The sequence below is a fragment of the Pleurodeles waltl genome, chromosome 1_2 (assembly GCF_031143425.1).
Source record: "Pleurodeles waltl isolate 20211129_DDA chromosome 1_2, aPleWal1.hap1.20221129, whole genome shotgun sequence".
Taxonomy (NCBI): domain Eukaryota; kingdom Metazoa; phylum Chordata; class Amphibia; order Caudata; family Salamandridae; genus Pleurodeles; species Pleurodeles waltl.
In genome coordinates, this window is record NC_090437.1 from 996,273,787 (window position 1) to 996,300,386 (window position 26,600).

A 26,600-nucleotide genomic window follows, 5' to 3' on the forward strand; every position below is an offset into this window, starting at 1 on the left:
CAGAGTGCATCATTCACCCCGTGACGGACTCAGTTGCGTCAGTGCCCTTGCCGCTCATGGGCCAGCGGTGCTTGAGACGGCGGTGCCCTGTTCAGTGGTGCTTGAGGCGTCGGTGCCCTGTTCAGCGGTGCTTGAGGCGGCGGTGCCCTGTGCAGCGGGGCTTGAGACGGCGGTGCCCTGTGCAGCGGGGCTTGAGACGGCGGTGCCCTGTGCAGCGGGGCTTGAGACGGCGGTGCCCTGTGCAGCGGGGCTTGAGACGGCGGTGCCCTGTGCAGCGGGGCTTGAGACGGCGGTGCCCTGTGCAGCGGGGCTTGAGGCGGCGGTGCCCTGTTCAGCGGTGCTTGAGGCGGCGGTGCCCTGTTCAGCGGTGCTTGAGGCGGCGGTGGCCTGTTCAGCTGTGCTTGAGATGGCGGTGCCCTGTTCAGCGGTGCTTGAGATGGCGGTCTCCATTGCAGGGTCTCAGCTTCTGGCGGTCCTTCATGGCCCAGCGGGACTAGTGCTGGCGGTCCTTCATGGCCCAGCGGGGCTAGTGCTGGCGGTCCTTCATGGCCCAGCGGGGCTAGTGCTGGCGGTCCTTCATGGCCCAGCGGGGCTAGTGCTGGCGGTGGCCTCCTGGCCAGGTGGGCTGGTGCTGGCGGTGTCCTCCTGGGCCGCTGGGCTGGTGCTGGCGGTGGCCTCCTGGGCAGGTGGGCTGGTGCTGCCGGTGGCCTCCTGGGCAGGTGGGCTGGTTCTGGTGGTGGCCTCCTGGCCAGGTGGGCTGGTGCTGGCCTCCTGGGCAGCTGGGCTGGTGCTGGCGGTGGCCTCCTTGGCAGGTGGGCTGGTGCTGCCTGTGGCCTCCTGGGCTGATGCTGGCCTCCTGGGCATTGGGGATGATGGCAGTCTTCTCTGCCGTGCTGCTGTTCCCAGACTTGCCGGGTTTCTTGTGGCCCTTCCCCACCTTGGAAGGTGTCACAGCTGACTCCACACTCCCACCTGTACCCCTGGGAGCGGCTTTGGTGGCTGGAGTCTTCCCCCTCTCCCGGCAGGCGCTGGCCAACTTCTGATGCTTGACAGGTGGGGGACTGTCTGTGCTGTGGCTCCGTGCCACACTGGCTGCCCTGGTGGCCGGTGCACTCCAGATTCCGGTGACTACAGGCACCACTGGTCCCGGAGATGTTGTGGCTGAGGTGCTAGTTCGGGACCTATGAGACAGATGGGGTGGGGGAGGTGTGGGAAAGAGGTCAAGGTTGGACAGGAAAAGTTTTTGGGACACACTGGGATGGGTAGCTGGAGGGGGTTTGGGAGTGGAGGAAGAGGTGGTGGTTGTAGGAGGTGTACGTTTGGTGACTTTGGGTGAAGGTGCATGCGCTGGAGGCTGTTGTGAGGTGGATGGCTGTTGGGTGGGTGTGTGCCTGCGTTTGTGTATCTTGGGAGGGGGCGTCACAGACACAATGGGAGAGGACACAGGGGACGTGTGAATGGTAGTGGGGGTGGTGACTCCAAATGAGCGGGTGTGGTGGTAGGTGTGCTGGAGAGGGACGTAGTGGCTGTAGAGGTAATGCATGCAGGTGTGAGTCTAGACGAGACTGGGAGGGAGATGCGAGGAGGGGGACACAGTGGAGGCAGTGGATGTTGGTGTGTCTGCATGTGTGTGATGCTTGCGTGAGTGCCTGTGGGATGTGTGGTGCTAATGTTTGCCTGAGCTTCCCTTGGGTGTTGACGTGTGTGCATGTTGGTCTGTAGGTGTGCTTGGGATAGGCTAAGGTACAGGGGATTGGGTCGGGATGGAGGAAGTTGGAGGGTGGAGGCTAGAGACGGGGACAATGGCTGCCATCAGTGCTGTGTCCAGAGTCTGAAAAGCTCGCTGAAGGGCTGCCTGACCAGAATGAATGCCCTCCAGGAATGCATTGGTTTGTTGCAACTGCCTCTCGACACCCTGGATGGCATTCAAAATGGTAGACTGCCCAACCGTGAGGGACCAGAGGAGGTCAATGGCCTCCTCACTGAGGGCAGCAGGGGTGACTGGGGCGAAGGTGATACCCACCCTCCTGGGTGAGCGGGCACGGGGCAAAGGCTGAGGGGCTGCTGGGAGGGTGGTGCTGGTGGGGGGGTGGCGGCTGTACCTGTAGACGCGGGGGCACAGATGTTGGCGCCAATACAAGGGAGCTCCCATCAGAGGACGAGTCCGTGTTGCTGGTGTCAGCTCCTGTCCCCGCCGTGGAGCTCACCTCGCCCTCCGTCCCACTGGTGAATTCAGACTCCGTAGTGTCGCCCTCCAGGGCCATGTGGGATGCAGCTCCCTCGTGCTCCGGTGCCACTTCTCCTCCACCTGATGATGCTAATGCACACAAGAACAGAGAGAGCACAAAAAGGGGGGAAGACAGAAGAAAGACATGTTGAGTGCATGCATTAACGCTACCGTTGGCGGACACGACAGACACAGAAGCGCCCTGCACTACGCCGCGCTCTTGGGCTCCACTGTTCAATTCCTGGGAAATGGCCTACAAGGCTATGGACGACATCTGCACACATAGATGACACAGGGGCATGACTAGGTGTATTGGCACTCTACAGAAGTGGGGTGGGGTGCCACATGGCCTGCCTTATGGAGGGGCCTTGCCTACGGAACTCGCCCTGGCCTAGGGAAACCCACAGCCCACCTACCCCACCCAGACCCCTCCACTGCGCGCAAAGTCAGCAGAATGAGAGTGTACTCACCCCCTTGTGGCTGCTGTGACGCCCTCAAGCGCCCATCCAACTCTGGGTAGGCCACCGCCAGGAACCTGAACATCAGGGGGGTCATGGTGCGACGGGCACCCCTCCCACGTTGGGAGGCTATCCCCAGCTGAGCCTCCGCCGTCTTCTTGCTCCAGCGGCGAATGTCCTCCCATCTTTTACGGCAGTGGGTGCTCCGTCTGTGGTAGACCCCCAGGGTCCGGACTTCCTTGGCAATGGCACGCCAAATATTTATTTTTCTGGTGGGCGCTGACCTACATGAAATGTACAGGGGAAAAAGAGAAGTTATTACCAACTGCACCGTCAAAGTGATTGGCCCCCATCCCTACCCTTGCCGTGTGGCACATGCATTCATTGTCTTTCATGCATGCAGCACTCTCCCCCCCTTCCTTCTTACATCTAGTCCTGTCCACACAGGCATAGCCCATACAACATGCTTCCTGTGTACTTACCTGTTTGTCAGGAGGACCGTAGAGTAGCGTGTACTGGGGAGGACCCAATCCACGAGCTTCTCCAACTCCTCCGATGGAAGGCAGGGGCCCTTTCCCCAGACACTCGAGCCATTGTCTCTTCCAGACCGAGGTCACAGCAGCACTTGCAGTGTAGGTCCTTTCCTGTCGAAGATCAGGTATCGAGTGATTGAACAGATAGAAAATGGTGGTCACGTCCGAAGCGGTGCGTACCGTCACTGCCGGCGTACATCATCATTGGCTCCTGGGACCCATAGGGTCCAATGTTAACCAATGCAGCATTGCGCCTCGGTCTTTGACCGCCTACCGCGATGGTGTACAACGCCAGCGCAGTTACCTCACATCCCATTGTCCCACTTTAGAGGTCAGGCAGCCGCCATTTCAGGGGCCCACATGGCTTCATTTCCAACTGCGTCACACATACCTAGGCCTAGACTCAACACACATACAGGCTACCTTTTGTGTATGATTGGTGTTCTGGGTAAAATGTGGGTACGTACCTCTGAGTTGTTTGACTCTGTGCTCGCTGTTGTCCTTCATAGGCACCACCTGCTGGGACATGTGAGGAGATGGCGGCATCCTCCGGTGTACCGACCGTTGGTGGACCTGTCGACAATGGAGGAGCAACATGTGATTATCACATACAGACTTGACCGTGCCACAATCCAGGAACTGTGTACCCAGTTGGAGCCAGACCTGATGTCAGCAATCCACCATCCCACAGGAATCCCCCCTCAAGTGCAGGTGCTGTCAATGCTCCATTTCCTTGCAGGTGGGTCTTTTCAAACAACAGTGGCCATAGCATCAGGTATGTCCCAGCCTATGTTTTCCAACGTGTTGTCTGCCCTTCTGCAACACATGCGGAGCTACATCGTTTTCCCTCAGGTGGAGGATTTTCCTACAGTGAAAGGTGATTTCTATGCCCTGAGACACATCCCCAATCTCATAGGTGCCATTGATGGGACCCATGTGGCTTTGCCCCCCCCCCCACAGGAGTGAACATGTGTACAGAAACCTGAAGAGTTATCATTCTATGAATGTACAGATGGTATGATGGTATGTCTGGCAGACCAGTACATCTCCCTTGTGAATGCCAAGTTCCCTGGCTCAGTGCATGATGCCTACATCCTGCGGAATAGCAGCATCCCTTATGTGAAGGGTCAACTCCAGAGGCACCGTGTGTGGCTATTAGGTGAGCACCTGGAGGCAAGTCAGTGGGAATGGTTGTCTGGGTCTGGGGATATCCCTCCAGGTTGGTGCATGTCTAACAGTTGTCAGTTGTCCCTCACCATTTGCAGGTGACTCTGGTTACCCCAACCTGTCATGGCTACTGACCCCAGTGAGGAATCCCAGGACAAGGGCAGAGGAACGCTACAATGAGGCCCATAGGCGAACTAGGAGGGTGATCAAGCGGACCCTCGGCCTCCTGAAGGCCAGGTTCAGGTGCCTCCATATGACAGGTGGATCCCTGTTCTACTCACCAAAGAAGGTGTGCCAGATCATCGTGGCCTGCTGTATGCTTCATAACTTGGCTTTGCGATGACAGGTGCCTTTTCTGCTAGAGGATGGTCCAGATGGCAGTGTTGTTGCAGCTGTGGAACCTGTGGACAGTGAAGACGAGGAAGCAGAGGAAGAAGACATGAACAACAGGGACTCAGTGATCCAGCAATATTTCCAGTCAGACACAGGGAAGAGTACAGACCTGCCTACTACATGCACTTTAACACTACTACCTCTCTACTGTCTGTCGTTTTCACCCAGTGTATGGTCACTGAGTTGTCACTTTCCCTTGAGATTTCACAGATGTGGGTCCCACTGTGTGACATCTGCTTAGATTCATCATGGACTAGAGCTGTGTGACATAGGTATGTTGACATCACAATTGAAAGAGCATTTTGTCACTGTCATTGCTAATACACTATTTTGAAATCAGACAGACTCCAGATTGTTTTGTGCTTTAAGTGTGTTTATTTAAGTGCTCAATATTGGAGGGGGTAGAGAAATGGTGAGGGGTGATGGCAGAGGAATGTCCATGGAAAAATCCAGTTTATTAGTCTCACAGGTGCATTGCCCAAATGGGCATAGGAAGTGGAGCTGGGGCAGTTTAAGTATAGACAGGGTGACAAAGTGGACAGTAGGATGACAATCAGGGTGGTCTCATTTCTTGGTGGGGGTCTTGGCATCGTGCTCTGTCTTTGTCCTGATCTCAGGGAACGTTTGTGGGGTGGTTCTCCCTCTGCAGGGGCTGGGGTGCTGGTGTGGTGGTCCTGTGGCGGGCCGTCCTGTCCACTAGCGCCGGCAGAGGTGGTGGGCAGTTCATCGTCCATGCTAGTGTCAGGGGCCCCTTGTAGTGCCACAGTGTCCTTCCAGGTCTTGAGTACTTCCTTCAGCACCCCTACGATGGTGCCCAAGGTGGAGTTGATGGTTCTGAGTTCCTCCCTGAAGCCCATACAGTATACTGTTCCTCCTGCAGGCGCTGGGTCTCCTTAAACTTGGCCAGTACCGTTGCCATCGTCTCCTGGGAGTGGTGGTAGGCTCCCATGATGGAGGAGAGGGCCTTGTGTAGAGTGGGTTCCCTTGGCCTGTCCGCCCCTTGTCGTACAGCAGCCCTCCCAGTTCCCCTGTGTTCCTGGGCCTCCGTCCCCTGGACCGTGTGCCCACTACCACTGCCCCCAGGTCCCTGTTGTTGTTGGGGTGGTGGGTTATCCTGGGTTCCCTGTAGTGGTGGATACACTGCTGATTGACGTGTCCTGGGGATGGAGGTATGGGCCCACTGGGTGGGTGCTGTGCTGATGTTTCCAGAGGGGGGAAGGTCTGTGGTGGCCTGTGACTGGGTGAGGAGAACCGAATGTCCTGAGGTCCCTGATGGGCCGGGCTGGTCATCTAGATCCAGTTGGACAGAGCTGCTGTCATCACTGTGGGCCTCTTCTGTTGGTGGTGTGGACATGTGTGGACCCTCCTGTCCGGTAACATTGGGTGGGGGTCCTGCAGGGGTATAAAAGGATGGTTATTACATCTGTGTGTGTCATGGTGTGCAATGGGTGGGTGACTGTGTACCCCAGTGCTTGCATTCCTGTGTGGGACCTTGTGTGATGATGGTTTAGGGGGTTGTATGGGTATGTGCAGTGGACATGCTTTAGTGATGGGTGTCCATGCTTTGTTGTTGCATGCAGGGCTTGGTTTTGGGATGGGTGGTTTGTGATGTTGGGACATATGTGAGGCGTTGGGGTGCTGGGGTGAGGGTGGGGGTATGTGATAGCAGGCAGGTAGGGTGGGGGATGTAATAGTTAAGATTTGTCTTACCTGAGTCCATTCCTCCACCTACTCCTGCGAGGCCCTCAGGATGCAGAATCAGCAAGACCTGCTCCTCCCATGTTGTTAGTTGTGGGTGAGGAGGTGGGGGTCCGCCGCCAGTCCGCTGAACCGGCTGGTGGTGTCTTGAGACCACGGAACGCACCTTCCCCCGTAGGTCATTCCACCTCTTCCTGATGTCCTCCCAATTTCTTGGGTGCTGTCCCACTGCATTGACCCTGTCCACTATTCTTCACCATAGCTCCATCTTCCTTGCAATTGAGGTGTGCTGCACCTGTGCTCTGAATAGCTGTGGCTGTACCCGGACGATTTCCTCCACCATGACCCTGAGCTCCTCCTCCGAGAACCTGGGGTGTCTTTGCAGTGCCATGGGGTGGTGTAGGTGATGTGTGGGGTGGAGTGTGTGGTGATAAGTGTGCTGATATGTAGTGGTGTGTTGTGTGAGGTGCGTGGAAGTTCTGTGGGTGATGGTGTTGTGTGCCTGTGGATGCTGTTGTTCTTGCTGGTGCTGTCTCTCTCTGGCCTTCTTTCGGAATTTTTGGGCGTGAGGGTTTGTGGGTGATGTGGGTGTGTGTTTTATATTGTAATGGGTGTGTGGGAGTGGTGTGTGGATGTGTATCAGGTGTGTGTGTATTTTGAATTGTCCAATGTGGCTGTGTTTTGTAGATGTGTGTGTATTTTGAGCGCAGCGGTGTGTACTGCAACTGGAATACCGCGGTTGAAAGACCGCTGCGTGGATTCATGTGTCGTGATAGTGTGGGCGTATATTTCTGTTGGCGTGACGGTGGAGGTTTTGTTTTCGCCAGTTTATCACTGACCTTTGGTGTGGCGGACTTGTGTGGGTGTCTGAATTTTGGCAGATTCCGAAATGTGGGTCATAATAGCTGTGGCGGAATTCCGCGGCCGCAGCGGTGTGTTGGCGGTCTTCTGCACGGCGGAAGGCGGCTTTTACTGCAAATGCAATGACCGCCTCTGTCTTCTTAGTCTGGGAAAGTTAGAATGGAACATTCATCAGGCTGTTACATTAACTAAGATTCTAATGGTTATCTGTCTCATGTGCTTACAGCTATCATGCTATTTTGAAACAATTTATCAACTCTCTTTAAGACTCAATACAATCTCTGTAGCAGAATGAACAACTCGGTTGTATCTAACAGCTCGACATCTAGGCAATTTCCTCAAGCCTTTCTAAACTTGATCCTACTCCTGCAAACTAACAAGCTCAGTATGATTTCTCTAAAACATCACCTCACACCCTATAAATCAATCAGACAATGCTCACTAATTATCTATCCTCTTTGCTCCAACAGCAGCAGTAGCAAGAATCAATGGTGAGTCCCAGTGGTGGTCTTTCAGTCAGTCGGTCGGGATCTCTCTGATTTGTCCTCTCTAAAAGATCTGCCCCTTTTCTTTCCCTAGGACACCTTTTTTAATTAACTCAATTAATACAATTGTTAGCAATGTTATGAAATTCTTGAGATGCTGAAAGAGTAGACAATGCATCGTCTTGTTGAATGGCTAATGGCTACTTGTTTCACATCATTCATGCAATGTTAATGTTTCAATTCTGTAAGCTATGTTACTTTTAAAAAGTTGTAATTTCACAAATCAGGAAGAGGTTATATAAGAAACATTTTTTTTAAATGGTGCCGGCCTAGCAAGTTTCTCAAGTCATGCAGCATGTGTTAGACAGAATTCAGAGCATGCTTTTAAACATTTAAGGCCTAGTGACTCATTCTCACCTGAATGATTAGTATTATAATTCTTAATTTTCTAATTTTCTATTGGAGCCTTATCAATTCCCCCTGTCATGGTTTGTAATCATCATAAACCTACTTCAAAATTATTCATCAATTAATTCAGATTCTTGCCTTTATTTAGATGTTCTTTTTCTTTTATTCTCTTATGTTCCTCACTCACCCTTTCACTCATTTCTATGTCCTTTTTTATTCTTATTTTCAATTTGTTTTCTCTGTGTTTCTTTATTAGTAATGTGATTATTGCACAGAAGCAATAAAAAGCAATAATACATATTATGACTACTATAATAGGGATTCATATATAACTAAAGATTCCACCTCCCAGGTATTTTAATCATGCTCGTGCCTTTGCAAACCCTTTAGAAATACTTTCATCTATAGTTGGAGTCTTCAAAGGTTTTAAATCTAGTTTCAAATCAATAATAATTCCTGCATATGCTCCTATCCTATTACTTTCACCAGAAATATAACTACAGCATTTTTCAATTCTTGCCATTTTACAGAATCCACCCTTTTCAGATAAAAGAATGTTTAAAGCATATCTAGTTTGTAAAACCATTCATTTAACAGCAATAAGCTCAGTGTTTCTAATAATACAGTTCCAGATGTACTTGTTGCTAATCTGTACACCACTGTGGATAATTTTCTTATCTTCTCATCATTCAATACCACACCCACAGCCAGAAAACCAGCTACAAATGTATATCCCACAATTAGTGTCTCCTCATTCAAACTTCTTGTATATCTCTTACTGGCTGGTGTCATTGTTAGTTCATCTAAATAATCTACATGATACATTTTGGGAAAGATGAGTCCTAAATAACACATTCCTTCCCAAAATGCAGGCAATTTGAAGTAAGCATTATTTCCACATATAAAATATACTCCTGGTGTGGTTGGATCATACTCTTGGGAAAATTTGCCATTAACCTCCCGATAATTCAAAAGTGTGTTCACACCTACTATTTTCCACTAATGTCTTCTTTCCTTGTATTTGTCATTTATACAAACATATCTTTCCAATCATTCTTTCATACAGTCTTAATTTAGGTACAGTCATATTTTCCTGAATTAATTTTTACTCGCTACACATTCTTCTGTACATCATTTCTATTATTTTCAGCCTTTATGAGCATTTAATTCCTTTCTTCTAATATTTGTATAAAAAACATTCTCTTGTCCATTCATTTTGCATGGTAAATTTCTCTCATGTGGCTCAACAGTATTAATCAAATAATAAGGTCTAATGCTAAGCTGTCTCCATTTCTTTAGCATTTGGGTGTACGTTCATATCTTTCATTAAGGCACCTTTGAAAGTACCATTTCTTAATTTGAAAAAATAATATTCAAAATGTCCTAATTGATAAACAGCTACAAAAGATGTTTTCAGTCTGTCTTCGTCTATTTTGCATTCTGTAATAAAGATATTGTTTTCTTGGTTTCTGGTGTAAAATGGATCACTAGGAAAATTTCTATAGCTACTGTCCCTACTGTCCCTAGAATTATTGTAACTCTGTTCTAGTTGTAGTACACATTTTCTATACTATCATATCTACTACCAAAGTAATCTGTCAGGAACAGCAATGAGAAATAAAAAATAAAAAAAATCATTTTGTATTAGACAATGCCCAATCCTACTCAGTGTTCTTATCAAGTGTTACCTCTAGATATATTCTTATTAATCTCAGCTCTAGGTATGTTACTTCTTAAATGTCTCTCTTTCTTTGTGTAGTTTCTTTTCCTTTCAAGGGGGTTCTAGCTGTTCTGTGCTCCATTCAATTATGTGAGAGATTGGTATATTCAGTATTGGTCACATATGGTATGTCCATTCAGGTGATGAATATCTTTGACATGGTACTCATGCTCTTTTTGGCCTTCTAAGTGTGTTCTTCTGTTTCACTAGCATGACTTGATTCTTCTTCTTTGATTGTTTCCAGTGGTGGTAGATGTTTACCCACACTCAATCTTTGTTTCTTTTTGGCACCCTTCTGCCAGATTTCAGTAACAGTCCTTTCATTATTATGACAGCTACCGGAACATGTATCTTCTCAAGGGTCTTCAAGGTCCATTGGCGCTTCTGCATTTCCTTTGGAACCTTGACTTCTAACAATTACAATTCGTACATCATGGTTATCTCTGCTCTGTGAGATGACCAGCAATTGGACCGCTTCACCTGTTAGAGTTACTTCACCCCAATTTTCTCTCTGCTGAATCTGACCACTAATTTCTTCTAGTGCAACATTCAGTGGCGCATACACAAAGCACTAGGATCTATTTCTTCTTCTGCACTTCTTGCCTTTTGAGTGTGAGAGGCATAAATTCAATTCAGAATTCCAGCACACTTCACTGCAGTGTTGGTGATCAGAATGAAATGAAAGAGGCCTAAACACAACTTTCTCATATGCTTCTTAATGTAAATTCAGTCTCCAGGTTTTAGATTGTGGCAGTGTCCTTGACTTGGGTTCTGAGTTGCAGCTTCAACCTCTTGAGCCACAGAATGTACTGCATCAGCCAGACCAATCCAGTAATCTAATACCAAGTCATCAGTTATGTTCACAAGCACATTTCCTGGGACTACAGGCAATCTCATAAACCTCCTCATCAACACCTTGTGAAGAGACAACACCGTTTTCCAATCTGGTGTGTTTCCTAAACTCATCTAGACTAGGGGTAAGGCATCTGGACATTTTAATGATGTTGATGCATAGACTTTAGCCAATATAGACTTAATTGTCCCATTTTATTGCCAAACAATTTCAGAAGATTCTGGAGGGCAACTGCAATGAGGTTTCTGATCAGTCCTCAATGCTGGACACAACATTTTTGTAATCTCACTAATAAAGCGAGTACCGCAATCTGATTCCAGAGAAACAGGCATACCGTCCCTTGGTATCAACTCTCTCAAAAGTAATTTAGCTACTGTTAAACTGTCATGCCTTCTTGCTGGATACATTTCCACCCAGTGGGAAAAGGTGCAGACAATCACTAAAATGTAGCTTAGTCCATTGGAAGGTGGCATTTCAATGAAATCCATCTGCATCCAGTTGAAGGGCCCTCCTGGTTTGCCTACATGACTCAATGTAACATGTGTTCTTTTGCCCACATTTATTTGTTGACATTCAATGCATCAGTTGAGGACTTCTTCTGATTGTGTTCTGATTCGTGGAGTGTACCAATACGGCTTGAATGTTCTAATCATGGCATTCCTATCAAAATGTTCCTGATCAGGTAGATGTCATGTCATAGTAATCAGTAAGCTGGCTGGTGATATTGGTTTCCTTCTAATAAAACCCACATATTATTGTCATAAATTCCACATCCTACCTTGACCCAACCTTGATTCTCCTCAATCTGTGAACTCTCTTGCATTCGTCTCAATTCATCTCAATTTTCAGCAGTTCTTAAGATCATTGGAAGAACACTCCTTCCTGATTCCCAGTCATGTATGATCCGTTGTAAGTCCGTGACATAGTCAGACAGTAATGTGTCACTTCATCAGCATACCTATTGCCAATTGTGATATAGCTATAGTCAATCCTCTGTGCCGCATATTTCACAATAGTAATTTAAATGGGTACTTGAAAAGTTTCCAATATATCATTCACCTGTTGCTCATTTCTAGTAGGCATTCCAGCAGAGGTCATGAAACCTCGCTGTGAACATAGTCATGGGAGGCACCAAACATGTACTGACTGTCTGTGAAAATTGACACTCTTACTCAACTAGTTTGTTTACAGGCTCTAGGAAGTGTAATCAATTTTGCAACTTGAGCAGATGTGATTCCCTGTAACCAAGATGCTTCCATTACTTCTTGTGTAGTGCAGACCACAAGCTACTCTTAAGCATCCCTCAGTTGTTCTTAAACTTGAGCCATCCACAAAGAGTACATAATCTGCATTAATCAAAGGCTCATCCTTTATGTCTGGTCTGGGTCTAGTGCACAAATCCGTGAAATCAAGACAGTCATGTTTATAATGATCAGGGTCACTTTCTTTGGGTATTGGCAACGGTGTACTAGGATTCAAAACATTACCTATTTTTAGGACAACATTGCTTTCAGACAAAATCTGTTGCTCATATTTAGTAAGTAATTAATTTGTGAGGTGCTGGGTTTTAGTTATGGTTAGTAACACCTCAACTGAATGTGGGACCATAACAGTTAAGGGAAATTCCATCACAATGTTTTTGCATTTTTCGAGACTTGCACTCACTGCGGCTACCACTTTCGGATGTCCAGGCAAAGCGGCCACTACATGATCAAGAGTCGCAGAGAAGTATGCAATTGGTCTTTTGTAATTTCCATGAATTTGGGCTACTGTTGAGAGAGTGCTCCCTTCCCTCTCACTGCAAAACAGAACAAACTCCGTGGTGTAATCCGGCATTCCCAATGCTGCTGCGCAACAGAGACTTTCTTTCAATTTTAGCAATGCCTTCATGCATTAGTTGTCCCATGGAATCAGATCAGTAATATCATCGTGAACCATTTTCAACAAAGGTTTTGCCACCAGGGAAAAGTTGGGCATTTACTGCCTACTTTAGCCAATCAATCCAAGAAACATTCTGAACTCTTTTTGAGTTCCCGGGCTATCCATTTTCAATATCATTTTTGATCCTTTCTTTGGACACTTTCCTTGTTCCTTTCTCAGTTGTGTGCCCCAAATATTGTACTTCTTGACAATACTATATGTTTTGTGGTGACACCCTTTATCCATTCTCAGCTAGATGGTCTAGCAAGGCTACGGAGTCTTCTGGACATTTTTCTTCAGTGCTAGATCAGTAGATCATTGATGTACTGAAAAAAAGACTGAGGGGGTCATTACGACCCCGATTGACGAATGTTACCTTGGCTGTAGCACCGCCAACAGGCTGGCAGTAACTACCGCCAAAGTATGACATTAGCGGTTTGGCTCATGCCAAAACGCCAATGTACCACACCGTCCGCCACGGCTGTAACGACCGCCAGTCTGGAAACATCAGTCTCTAGGCCGGCGGCCAGCACACGACCGCCTGCTGGATACTGACCCCGCATACCGCCATGGTTTTTCGTGGCTTCTGTACCGCCATGACAACCATGGCGGTAGGCCTATCAGTGCCAGGGAATTCCTTCCCTGGTACTCATAGGGGTCTCCCCCACCCCCTCCCCCAACCCATCCCTAGAGTCCTCCCCCAGCAGCCACGGCCCGCTACCACTCCCCAAAGCTGACAGGGCCCCCTCCCCTCCCTCGCCCCCAAACACCATGGGCCCCCCATAAAAACCCCCCACTCACGCATGCACACACCACACACACACATATATGCGCACGCACATGCACACATGCACGCACACATACACAACACTTCCCGACACATACCACACCCCGCATTCATAAACGCACTCACTCATCCCGGCTAGGCACACTCACTCACAATCCCATTCATGCACATGCCATACAAAACCCCCTGGCCCCCCTCCCCTGTCGGACGATAACCTTACCTGTCTCGGTGGTCGTCCGGGAGGGGACAGGTTCCATGGGGCCTGCTCCGCTGGCAGCACACCGTCACCACAACACCGCCACGCCGAATACTGTGTCATAATTCGGTGTGCGGTGTTGTGATGACGTGGCGGTGACAGAGGAGCAACCTACACTGCACCGCCGACTGCCAGTATGGCTGCTGGCGGCTCTCCGCCCAAATTATGGTGGAGGGCCGCCATCAGTCATAATATGGTGGTTGGAAGACCGCCAACACAGGCGGTCTTTGGTCTGGCGGGACTTCGGCGGTCTTCTTGGAAGACCGCCGAAGTCATAATGACGGCTTGAGTTACATGTCAATTTCAAAGATTCCAAATCTTTCTCTAAAATTTAAAATCGTATTAAAATGCGACGGGCTCTCAGTATACCCCTGTGGGACACAACACCACGTGATTACCTTCTTTTAGAACATGAAGGAAAATGGTAACTGGCTGTCTTTCTGTAAAGGTATAGAGAGGAAAGCATTAAATATTTTGAGCACAGTGAACCCTTCAGCTGTTCACTGTATCTAGAAAATTATGATGTCTGGATTGGGTACCACGGGACAACACGAGGGTGCCGATTTCATAGATTTTTCTGAAATCCTGTGCTAATCTGTATTTGCCTTTTGATTTATGTAACCTTATAATTGAGTTGCATGGACTCCCAATCAGTTCTTTTAATGTTCCCTTCTTTAACATTTTGTTTATCAGGGCCCAATTTCTGTTATTGTTTCTAGTGTCATTGGGTTAAAAGGTGTTCTAGGGGAAATCATATCTGGTTTAACATTTACTATCACTTGCTCAACTCCCTTTATTAATCTAATGTCTAAACCAGTAACATCCCAGACTTTTGTCTTCACCCTTTCAAACAGCTCCTTGGGCAATGATTTAATACCAACATATGTAAGAACTCTGCAGTTTCTCTCAAACCTGGTCTGATTTCCACATTTTCCTCATCATCATGAATCTGAAAAATGACTCCATCCGGAGTACAACTGATGGTGCTGTTTAACTTGTGCAATAGAGTCCTTCCTAACAGGTTAACAGTACTTGAATCACATGCTACAAACTGATGTTTGTCTCTGTAAGATCCTATTCTTACCGGGACTGCTTCTGAAATTGGATTTGTAACCATTTTATTTGAAACACCTTCCACTTGTATTATTTTTCCTGAGGGGTGTAGTTCTGGTTCTTCCGCTGTTCTCACAGTGGAACAGGTTGCCCTATGTCTATTAAAAACACCACTGAGTAACCATTCTCATTCCCATCTAAATATGGTCCACTCTGTTCTACCGCCAAGATTGCACCAAGCATGCAATCTGCCTACCCTTTCAAGCATAGTCATTGCAACTTGCCAAGATCCAGTACCTCGTTTTCATTGAAAATTAGAAATTGTAATATTATTTTGGGATTCTGGGTTATATTTGATAACATTCAAGGTAATTGATTTGGATTAATTTGTGGTCCCTTCACATTAGGCTGAATCACAGGGGCTTTTAGCATGGACCTTTATTGTTTCCGATTCATACAGGCTTGAATTTGTCTTATAGGGATATTTGATTGTTGGACCTGATTCACATCTTGCATCTCATTTCCATAATTCTTATCTTCATTAAATCTACATTCCCGCTTCCAGTTTCCCCCTTATTGCATATGTGACAAGCAGTTGTCTTCTTCAGTGTTGCAATATCAACACCTATTCCAGATTCTATAGAAATTACCTCTTCCTATTCCTGGTAATATCTGAATTCCTGTCTGCATCACCCATTTTATCCCCTGAATGGCTGTTGCATTGTCAACACTATTGTTTCAGCTAGCATGAATTCCTCCTGAATCTTTTGATGCTTCATTTCGTCTTCATCACTACAGTACTGCACATACTTCAAAACTTCATCCAATAACTTTGTCTTTCAACAAATGACATTCTGCTGTCTATGCTGACAAATTTCAGTTCACAAGTCAAGGACAAAAGTCATAATAAAGAAACGCATATCTCCTGGATATAAATGCGGCTGTCCTGTATGTTGCGGAAAAGCTTTCATCAATAGTTCACAAAATGAATGTACAGTTACCTTGAGTTCTTTGTGTGCTCTATTTAATTTCAAATAATTCTGGGCCAGATGTAGCAATATTCCAAATTGTGACCCGCAAATTGCGAGTCAGAGGGACTCACAATTTGCGAGTCTCAAATCGGAAAGTTGGATGGGGACCCCTTCCCTTTTGCGAATGGGTTAGCACCCATTTGAAATGGGTGCTAACTGTGATTGGTTTTCGACCGCGTTCGCGGTCACAAAGCAATCCTGCATTGCACTGCGACTCGCAATTAGGAAGGGGACACCTCTTGTGCATTGCAAAGTGCAGTTTGCACTTCGCAAACAGCGAAATTCGCTGTTTGTGACGTGCAAACTGCTTCCTACATCTGGCCCCAAGATCCTTGGGAGTAATCCTTCTCTTAAAAAACTCAGTCACTTCATTGTACTTTGTCACAACTACAGGAGACTGCACATTTGTACCAACTTCCATCTGAGGCACTGAAGCTGGCCATTAAACCACTGCTTTGCATTCAGCCCACAAATCACTCCGCACCACTATGTCAAAGAAAGTATCTATATCAACCTACATAACAGTTTCACAAACCTTTCAACCAGGGTCTACCATTGCAGTGGATTGTCTCTCAATGTTGAGAAATTGTTAGTAAATGACAAAAGAATACCTCGTCTCCATGGCACATGTACATATGCCCCATTTGGTGTTTCTTTCAACGGATATGCGATAGGGGTCTCTTTCTCTTTTGACTGCTCTTTATTTTTACTTTTCTACTCAGATTCCTCTGCTTGCGTCCTTTTCTTTTCCTGCCTTAGTGCCCACTTAAATTTATATTTTTCCATCTCACTCCACTTGCATACACATTTCATCAATTTGGTGTGATTTATTTGCAATCCTGGCAAAGGCATGTTTTCAATAGCATTTTCATCTAGCTGCACCCAAAGCTCCTCTGAAGGGGTAATTATTTTTAAAATGTCTATATCATATTTATTTGCAAGTTATGTCAAGTGGTCCTGCACCTGTAGTGTCTTCTGATAATTTCTTTACACAAGTAAACCAATTAATTTTCTTGGTATTGTTCAATATGCTCAATGTTTAAAAACCCTCTCAAGATTTCTTCTAATTCTAGCTTTAATTGAGGAATGTTCCTTGTTCTCTCCTTTTGGGTTTCTGGATTTCACTTTATCTCACAGCTTCTAAAGAAACCAACAGCAGACCACAAAATATTGTCCAACTATGGAGCCATATCACTGCTGCCCATCCCTTTGAAAGTCACAGAGAAGGTGGTTAATAAACAATCTTCAAACTATCTAAACTTTAGAAAATCGACTCCACACCTCACAGTCTGGCCTCAGGCCTAAACACAGCACACAAACTGAACTGTTAGCAGTTCCTGAGATTATGTTGGACGAGGGGAAGAATTTCTGCTGAAACTATTAGAACTGTGGACGGCATTCAACACAGTCCCCTGTTGAGATGCTAGGAAGAAGTGGGGATAGTGGGGACTGACCGAGGTAGTTTTGTTTCTTGTTGATAGACAGAACTCCAACGGTCATGCTACAATCTTTCACATTTGGAGCCATCCTCATTAGAAATAAGGGGTTCTGCAAGATGCATCCCTCAGCCCTACTCTCTTTAATAGCTTTATGACACTTTTGTCCCACCTTTTTAAATCCTTCAGGATCATGATTGCATCATGTGCCTCTAGAGCAACAGGTATCTAATTCTGTTTACAAGTTCAAGAGGTGTCTCATGGAACCGTTCATCTGGATGAACCTCAGTCGCCTAAAAGTGAAAAAACACAGAGATTATCCTATTTTGTAAATCCAGTACTATCTTGTGAAAACACTGGTGGCCTGGGCCATTGCTCCCCTCTTTCACTTACCTTTATGGTGAGTAACCTGAGGATAAGGTTAGACTCTGACTTATCATTCAGGTTGCATATACTTAATATCTCTACAACTTGTTTTGTGCTGCTCTCCAACTTCCCCTAAAACAGTGATACACGCCTTGATCACCTGGGTTTGCATTACAGCAATTTTCTCTTCTTGGGTATGACAAATTACCCTATCTAATGCCTCCAAATTACCCAAAACAATGCAGCAAGGACAGTACTAATTTTTAACAGGAGAAGTTAGGGGTTGCAAGCTCTCCAGACTTTGCAATGGATCCTGGCCTACAAGAGAGTCAGATTTAAGGCTGTGACACTTGCCAACAAGGTCTTTAGAGACACTGAACTACTCTACCTCAGAAATAGGAATGTTCCTCTCATACCTAAAATACTTCGCCACTCATCTAATGCTCATTTACTGGAGGTATTGAGTTACAGGATGCACACTAGAGGTGGCAGGTCATTTTCCATTCTAGCCCCCGATGAACGGAAGCAGCTCCCCCTCTCCTTAAGGATGGAAAGGAACTAACCATGATTGATTCTATAAGCAACTCAAAACCTAGCTCTTTTCTCAGCAAGATAATTAGTCAGACCCGCTTTTCACATACCTCACTTTGCACATTAGGGCCCATATTTATACTTTTTAGCGCCGCATTTGCATCATTTTTTTATGCAAAAGCAGCGCAAACTCACAAAATACAATTGTATTTTGTAAGTTTGCGCCAATTTTGCACCAAAAAATTACGCAAATGTGGCACCAAAAAAGTATAAATATGGACCTAGATGTACTCTATTTCTGCAGTGTCAGAATGACCGTGGGGCATCAGAGCACTTTACAAACCCAATAAATATCATATATAGGTTAGAAGCAATGTTACCTTTAAGAAAGGTGGATAAAGATACTGTTATAATTTCTGTTGTTGCCTGGTTTGTACTGCAAAGAAGATCTCCAAGACAATGTTAATATATTAATGTTTCTATTTTATTTTAGGAATATACAATTGATATAATGTTTGCACAAGCATGGTATGACAGTCGTTTAAAGTTTAATAGTTCCATGAAGGTACTCATGTTAAATAGCAATATGGTTGGAAAAATATGGATTCCTGACACATTCTTCAGAAACTCACGGAAATCGGATGCACATTGGATAACATCACCAAATCGTTTGCTTCGCATATGGAATGATGGAAGAGTTCTGTATACATTAAGGTAACACATTTTTGATTTTCTAAAAAAAGCTACTTAACTCATTTACTGCTTGATTTGAAATTGAATCACTATTTTCCCTTTTTGCGCAACATTCACTGAAGGCTCATCCTGCTCTGTGATAATTATCTTAGCCAAGAGGTTATTTTTTCATATTTTTGGCAAAAAACTTGGTTATTCATACTTCTATATACCATGAGTAGCACCACATAGATCCAACATAAATCTGTTTTGAAGCAATTATGAACCTGCTCTTAGTGTTATAGAGCAATACAATAATAAGTATCCCAAAAGATGTGTGAAACCCTTTGTCATGGTTCTTCTATCTATGTAGTGATGGCTGTTCAACCAATGCACAATAATGTTCACTCTTGCAGTACTCCTGTCCATACATATTTACCAGTTACCTTACCTGAATTTATTATATTTAATATACTTTTGTTGATTAAAGTAATTTATGTTTTATATCACTTTTTAATGTCAATAACATTTTTTCATGACATACCTTTTGTCACTTATTCTTAAATTTGTGTGTAAAGTTATGCTGTGACCTATTACCTCCTGCACCCTTCCTTTTCATAGATGTACACCCTCAAGCACTCTGGCCATCTGCTTACCTCATTGGGGCATTGGTGTGTTTTTTGTTTTATGTGTTAGTGTTTTTACACTCTGTCATAAATTGAGCACAACATTCTAAATATACCCCCAGAAATACAGTATATGGGGCATAACGTGCTTGTGTCCGCACATGATAAGTATAACTGATGATACTCATCAGTTAAGTTAAGTAATAATAAATAACTAGCTTAAGAGCCAGCCAGTAAGCTCAGTACTGCATCTCAACTTCAAGTACTTGTGAAGTACTCCCCCCAAAATTTTGAGTGGCCTTCATCTCAGAAAGTGAATATATGGAGCTTTGCTTCATCAGAGTGATGTAGAAAGGCAGATCTCCAGCATGAATGCCTGACAATGGCTTCAACTATAGGGGAGGGCCACATGCCTGGAGATGACAATAGGAGTAGAGTTGTTTTACTCTCTTAGTGAGGGTTAGGTACAACAAACAGGTCCTGAAGAATCACTACCTGATATGTGTGACTGTATTAGGCGAGAAACATGTTGACCATGACTAGCAGTTCTGTAGTGTAGGTAATACCCACACACAGTTCCATAATATCTAAATCTCTAATTAGAGTAGTAGACCTACATTTAGTTGTTGGTAGAGAACAAAATCATTGTTTTATGTACTCCCCCCTTTTTTGTTTTTAACCTTGGCAGGGGTGCCAAGTTGTATTATAGATTTTCCAGCCCATTTCACATCCACTCACTACCGGCATTCTTTCTTAAAAAGATCTCCAGCAAAGAGCCCTCTAGTAGGGCTAGTCATGCATTGCAGTGCCGGCCTAACGAGGAGCATGGCCCCACGATGAAGCTTGTCACCCAATTGTGAGTGAGGGCTACTGTTCCTGTAAGACTAATGCATGTGGTGACTGAAAAGACCCCCTACCCTAATTGGTAGAATGGAGTCCTTTCTTTTGGGACAGTGCATCTTATTTCAGTTATAGGTTCATGTAGGCAAATTGTTGAATGGACCTCATATTTCTCCCTAGTTTTGATTCCCTTAATTTTTTTAGGTATAGCCACTGTTTGAACAATGAAACTGGTGATCCAATAACTATATGGTCAAATATTTTAGTGTCTGGAATGTGATGGGGACATAAATAAAATTAACATTTCAGCCTCCATTGCTTTAATAAGGAGAAAGCGAAATAGAATTTTAAGATTAGTCAAGAAGCAGCCTAGAGATTGCCAAATTCAAAAGGAGCCAAAAATCATTATTAATACCTAATAGAAGCACATTTCAGTCCACAGGGCATGGAGAAGACATAATTTTTGGGCAAAGGCATTATTTTTAAGTAAAAAGAGTAATTCACAGGGGTTCTGGGAAATGGTGAATGGTCTGAATAAAGCTCCAGTTACCTTAACAAGTGCTAATATTTCAGAATCGGTGTGGACTGATTTTCTAACTCAGCATTTCAACCATACTAAGGAAACTAAAGAAGATTCTATTAAAATGGGTCATTGGGGAGATTTTCACCCAGGTGAGGGTGCAAATATGGCCTCTGGTGGTCATAAGGGAGAAATAGAATTAACATTTTTAGTGGCTCAAATTACTAGAAAGATTAGGAAGAGTAGGCAGGCAGGGGCACCAGGCCCAAGTGGAGTACTAAATGCTTGATATAAAATTTACCCGGGATTTTGTGCAAAAAGGGTGGCTACTGTTTTTAATAAATGCTTTAGAGCTCTGAACCATCCTACCTTCGTTGACGGGCGATCAGTAATTTGCCCGATATGTACAGGAGGAAATCACTCCTGTCTGGGAAATTATCGTTTAATTACTTTAAAAGACACTGAGGCAAAATACTATGCAGGTTCACTGTTAGAGGATCTTCCAATCTGGGCTACTGAAAAAAATATTATTCCAGCTTATCAGTCAGGTTTTGTGAAAGGGCCAGTGATGGCAGTTAATATTTTAGCCCTGTCTATTACTATAGACAAGTGTAAGCAAAGAAATCAACCAATGTACCTGTGCTTTGTTGAATTTAAGTCTGCTTTTGATCTAGTACAGTGTAACCATTTATAGGAAAAGGTAGCCTCCTGGGGAATTCCAGCTCAGTTATTAAAAGCCATGCAGACGTTATATACTGATGCCTGGGTTAGAGTGAAGGTAGAGGATGGTTCCTTCCTATAGAGAAAAATAGAGCCAAAACAAGGCCTGAAGCTGGGCTGCGTGCTTATGCCATATTTGTTTAACCTCTTGACTTGATTGCTAAGCTAAATGAGGTGAATGTGCACCCCCCAAAGATAGGAGAAATGTTTATTTCAAACCTGCTGTATGCAGATTACATAATCCTTCTAAATCAAACAAAAGTAGGATTACAGCATTTTATTGTCAGAATATGCTGAGGCAAAAGGAATGATAATAAATGAGAAAAAAAACTAAAGGTATGGAAGTAAGTAAAAAAATACAGAAAACCTACAAGTGATACCTGCAAGGGTAAGAATTAGAAGAAGTCAAGTTCTTTAGATATCTGGGTGTATCATGTGATGCAAAGGGATTTTTTTGCCTCAAAAGCTTGATTTATAGAGGAAAAGAAACTCCTTGTTTCTTGCTTTTGGTACTTTGAAAGATTACTAGATGGCCCGAGTTATCGGCTTCTGTTAAAAGTAATTGCTGCAAAATTAGTATCAAGTATTAGTTATGGAATCAAAGCTCTGCATGGTAGAGGCTCTTTGGGTATGCTGAGTCTCCTGTTAAGGAATGGGACTTCTCTGGCTGCAGTTATGACATCAGCTGGGATATGGTGCTAAAGGATTCATGGGCTGATCCAGGAAAATGGGCACAGACGTTTGAGATGTAGACATCCCCAAACCGACAACTTGCACGTTGATGGAATGGATGTTTTTTCTGTTGTGATATACTTATTCAGTGTCCTGCGTTGGCACCAAGCCAACATGTATGCCATCAATGGCTCCCATCACATGTGGAAGGCAGGCAAAACCATAGAAGTCTGCCTTCACATTGGCAAAATCCTCACATCGGGGGAACCTGATATAGCTGTCAATGTGTTTCAACATTGCTGAGGGGAAATCTCCCAACACCAGACTGAACATAGGTTGGGCCTTACCACCACCTATGGCCACTGTATGTTGGATGGACCCTGTGGCCAGAAAGTGCAGTACTGACATGACTTAAACAATGGGTGTTATGCAGTATGGATTACTGTTGGCTAGCATCAGATTTGGCTCCAACTGATGTCATAGATCCACTATTGTTTGTTTCCAGAGCTGGAGGATGTGGCATTCCTCCATGGTCTGAAGGTCTGGCAATGGATGGTAGACAGAAGGTTGTCACATCCTCTGTCTCCCAGGGTACTCATGTGTGAATAAACATGATTTTGAACATAAGTCAACATGTCGACAGCAACATATATGATGCATACCAACAAAATCATGTGACAAAGCATTTCTGACCAGAAATACATTACATCCAGTACATCCAGTACACATTACAGCTGTGAACTACACGGGGATCAATTGTGATCCCCATGGTTGTGAACACATGTGTCCACAACATGGATTCAGGCAACACTCAACTCAACTATTTGTGACTCAATTGGCGCTCGAAATGTGAAAGTCTTTTCCAACCACCAATAATACCGTCAGCTGTGGTAGACCGTGCACCGCCATCATATGCCATCTGTGTCCTGCAATACACTACAGTGCTGGTTGAAACAATGGTAGTGCACCACCATCAATAATATAGCATATCCAGTCCTTCAATTTGGTATTGTGCAAATCTTCTTTTTATTCAATTCTTCTTTTCTTATCTTTTTCTTTACTTTCTCTTATTCGAAAATAACACAAGTTCACAACAGCAACAGCCAAAGCGTTTCGTCCTTTCAAATAGGACTTCTTCAGGGATTCTTTGTTTTGTTGACCTCATTCCTTCCTTGTCCCATGATCTGTTCTCTGTACACCATAAGGCACCCAACAGGGACCTCCCCCTGTTCTATTGCTTCTTTAGCCATTAAAAAGGCTTGATGCATCTAATGCCTCTGTTCCATGTTTAGCCCATCAGCCACGGCTTCTTCCTCTCCGATGTCCATACGCCCAGCCATGATCAGTGAAAGAACACCAACACTCGTACACGAGAAAAAAGTGAGGCACCTACAGTGGCGGTTGTGTAGGCAAACCTGCAAAAAAAAACAGATTTAGGATCTTTGTGATGATCCTAAACATATATTGTTGTTGTGATGCATTTAAGAGGACCATATGCAGTATTTCAAACCGATAAAATGGCGGAGGCCTGACCTACTCCACTGGACGTCAGGAACTACCCACTTCTGCGCGCGGAAGACATCTGTGTGGGGGGTTTTACCAACTGCGGTGATGTTGCCTGTGGCGGTCGCAGGCCAATTGCTGTGTATGCTATTGGTGATGACCTCATATGTGGCGTACATGTACTCAGTGTTGTGCAAAATCAGTCACTTAACTCCAGACACTGTTGCTAGCAACACCTCTACCACTTCAGCCACTGTGGTCCATCTATGGGAGCAATCATGCCACATCCAGCAGGTGAAAGGGACCTGCCTTCTCTCCAGAGGAGCTGGAGAGGCTTGTGAATGAGGTCCTTCTCCAGTATGGTCAGCTCTGTGGCTCATCAGAGGAGCAGGTGAGTACCTCAAAGACACAGTTGACTCTGTTCAGCCCCATCCTTTCCCTCCTCACAGGCTACAATGTGCCCCTGCATGCCAATTAGACTTTTTGTGTGCCTATTGTTTCAGTTTGAGTGACATCAATGGGGTGTGCATGATGCAGGTATTGGAGACCAATACTATATGTTGTGGTCATTCATATAGTGCTGTGTGTTGTTTTGTGAGGCCCTAGATCCTCCTTGTGTTGGGTGCACATAACTAGGCAAGGAGACTTTACTGCCATACAATGACATTTCTTTGTTTACAATGGTTGTAAACGTTGGACAACATGTATGTGCATGACAGCCTGAACTGAGTATGTATGCATCTTGTCTGAGTCATTTGAGGATCTTCTAAGCAATGTGTAGTGTGCCAGAGATCCCTCATCCCACATCTGGCCTTGCCAAATTGTTGTCTGGAAGGCATATCATGACTCACTATGCCCTTCAGGTTGCGACACAAGTCACATTTCTGATGGCCACATGATGTACTGTTGTGCATGAAAGTGATGGAAATGTGTCATGTAGGTTCTGTATCCTCAACCTGTAAATACCAGGGCCTGTCAAATGTATCTCCCAGTATTGGACATAGTCCAGGCTGTGGCTATGCAACTGTGGCACTTGCCCACTCCCCGTACACCAGCATTTTCTGCCATGTGATCAATATGAGGCAATGTTGCAGAGTGTGAATGTGTTTGCCCAGTCATGCCTAAGGGGTTTACCCTTCAGGAACCACATCTGTGTGAAGTGTTTCATTGTGGCTCACATCACAGTACATGTTGCTGCAGCAAGAGCTACCTGATGTCAATAGGCTTTCTTAGTCATTGTAGGCGATTAGCAGGGTAGTAGGTTAGTCTGCAGATGACTCCAAAAGTATGTAATCATGTCCCTGTAGTGATCAGCACATGTGCTTTACCCTTGTGGTGTGTTGACAAATTGCCCATATTGTACTTGGTGTTTCTAACATATATGTGACACAACCATTCATGCAAAAACTTGTGTTTGTAATTGTTGGTTTGTCTCTTGCACCCAGACAGGTCAACACCCATCAGAAGAAGGATATTTGGTGAACCATCGCCCAGAAGGTGTGAACCCGGGGGTCCATAGCTGGCAAAGCACCCACTGTCGCAAGACATAGAAGGACCTGAGACAATGGACCCAGAAGATCACAGAGGATCAGCTCGGGCTGTCTTTCCAACGCGGGGGGCGCAAATCAGAGCATGAACCCCCTAATGGCCTGCATTCTGTCTGTGGCCTACCCGGATCTTGATAGCTATTTAAGGGGAGCACAGCAGCCACAAGGGGGTGAGTACAGGGCATATTCCTGCCTTTCACATAGCCAAGTTGATGTGTTAGGTTCTGACATCTCCCCCTGACGATTGGAAATGGGCCATGTGTGACACACAAGATGAGTAACGGTTTGTGTAGGGATGAAATTTGGTGCATACCTATGTACCTTGCCTAGTAGCCCTGGGACCTATGACACAACCGAGTACACGCCATAAAATATTTGCTCTCCAGGGACAAAAATGGCTGTGTAACTTGATCAATCAAGTAATGTTTGTTGTTGTAGTGGCCCTAAATTATACGCAACAGACCACTACACCTCATTATTACAACCCAAAGAAAAAGAAGTGTTGAATCACTGTCCTCAGCCACATGTCTGGTCAAGTGAGTGAATTGGCATCTGATTCCCAGAGGCCACTTGACTTCAGTGTATGACGAGTGATGGTGCCTCACTACTGTCTGTCATGTGAAGGTGGCTATCATACATGTGAAAGAGCATACATTGTTCTTTGGGTATAGCTACAAATCAATACTTTCTCTTGGTAAGTGGGAAATGTCCATTCACATGATTTGTGTGACATCACTGTTGGCAACATTCCTTGTGCCTTCATGTTAGCGTATGTAACTTTCACTTTTGACAAAATGTGTACACTGCTGTTTCATGCATGGTCTGTCTGTGCTCATGGGACCATTTCTGTATTCCCTCACAAATATGTGCATGCTAGCCTGTGTTTGGAGTTGAACATATGAACTGGGACTACATTTCATGTGGTGCCACAGGCAGAAGGGTCTCACCATTGATTGTTGTCTCACACATACCCTCACCCATCATTAAATGTCATTTGACATGTACAACTGCAGTAGTAAAGAGGGACATGACAGGTGGGACTAGAGTTTTTACACACAGTGTGTATTTCCATGCCACTGATGCGACATAACTAGAAAAATGCTCTGCACATGTGAAATGGGGAAGGTTCATTTCCTGACTGTTGGCATGCATCATGGGGTGACTTCAAGTTATGTGGGAAACATATGTGGTTTGGTGCAATCATTCATCCACTGATATCTGCATTTGCAGGACCAAAATGGAGACAGTGAAGTAGCTTCCTATTAGACAACATGTTGAGAGCCCTCTACAAGTACTTGAGAATCTGTGGGCCTCCCC

General features: G+C 45.2%; 1 protein-coding gene across 1 annotated transcript in view; it reads left to right on the top strand.

The window, feature by feature from the left end:
* The window catches only part of GABRG1 (gamma-aminobutyric acid type A receptor subunit gamma1), a 358,052-nt gene that overhangs the window by 104,427 nt on the left and 227,025 nt on the right, over positions 1 to 26,600 (top strand). Inside the window, exon 4 of the mRNA XM_069201737.1 lies at positions 18,677 to 18,897. Within this exon, the coding sequence (XP_069057838.1) occupies positions 18,677 to 18,897 (221 nt within the window). The remainder of the gene's footprint in view (positions 1 to 18,676; positions 18,898 to 26,600) is intronic.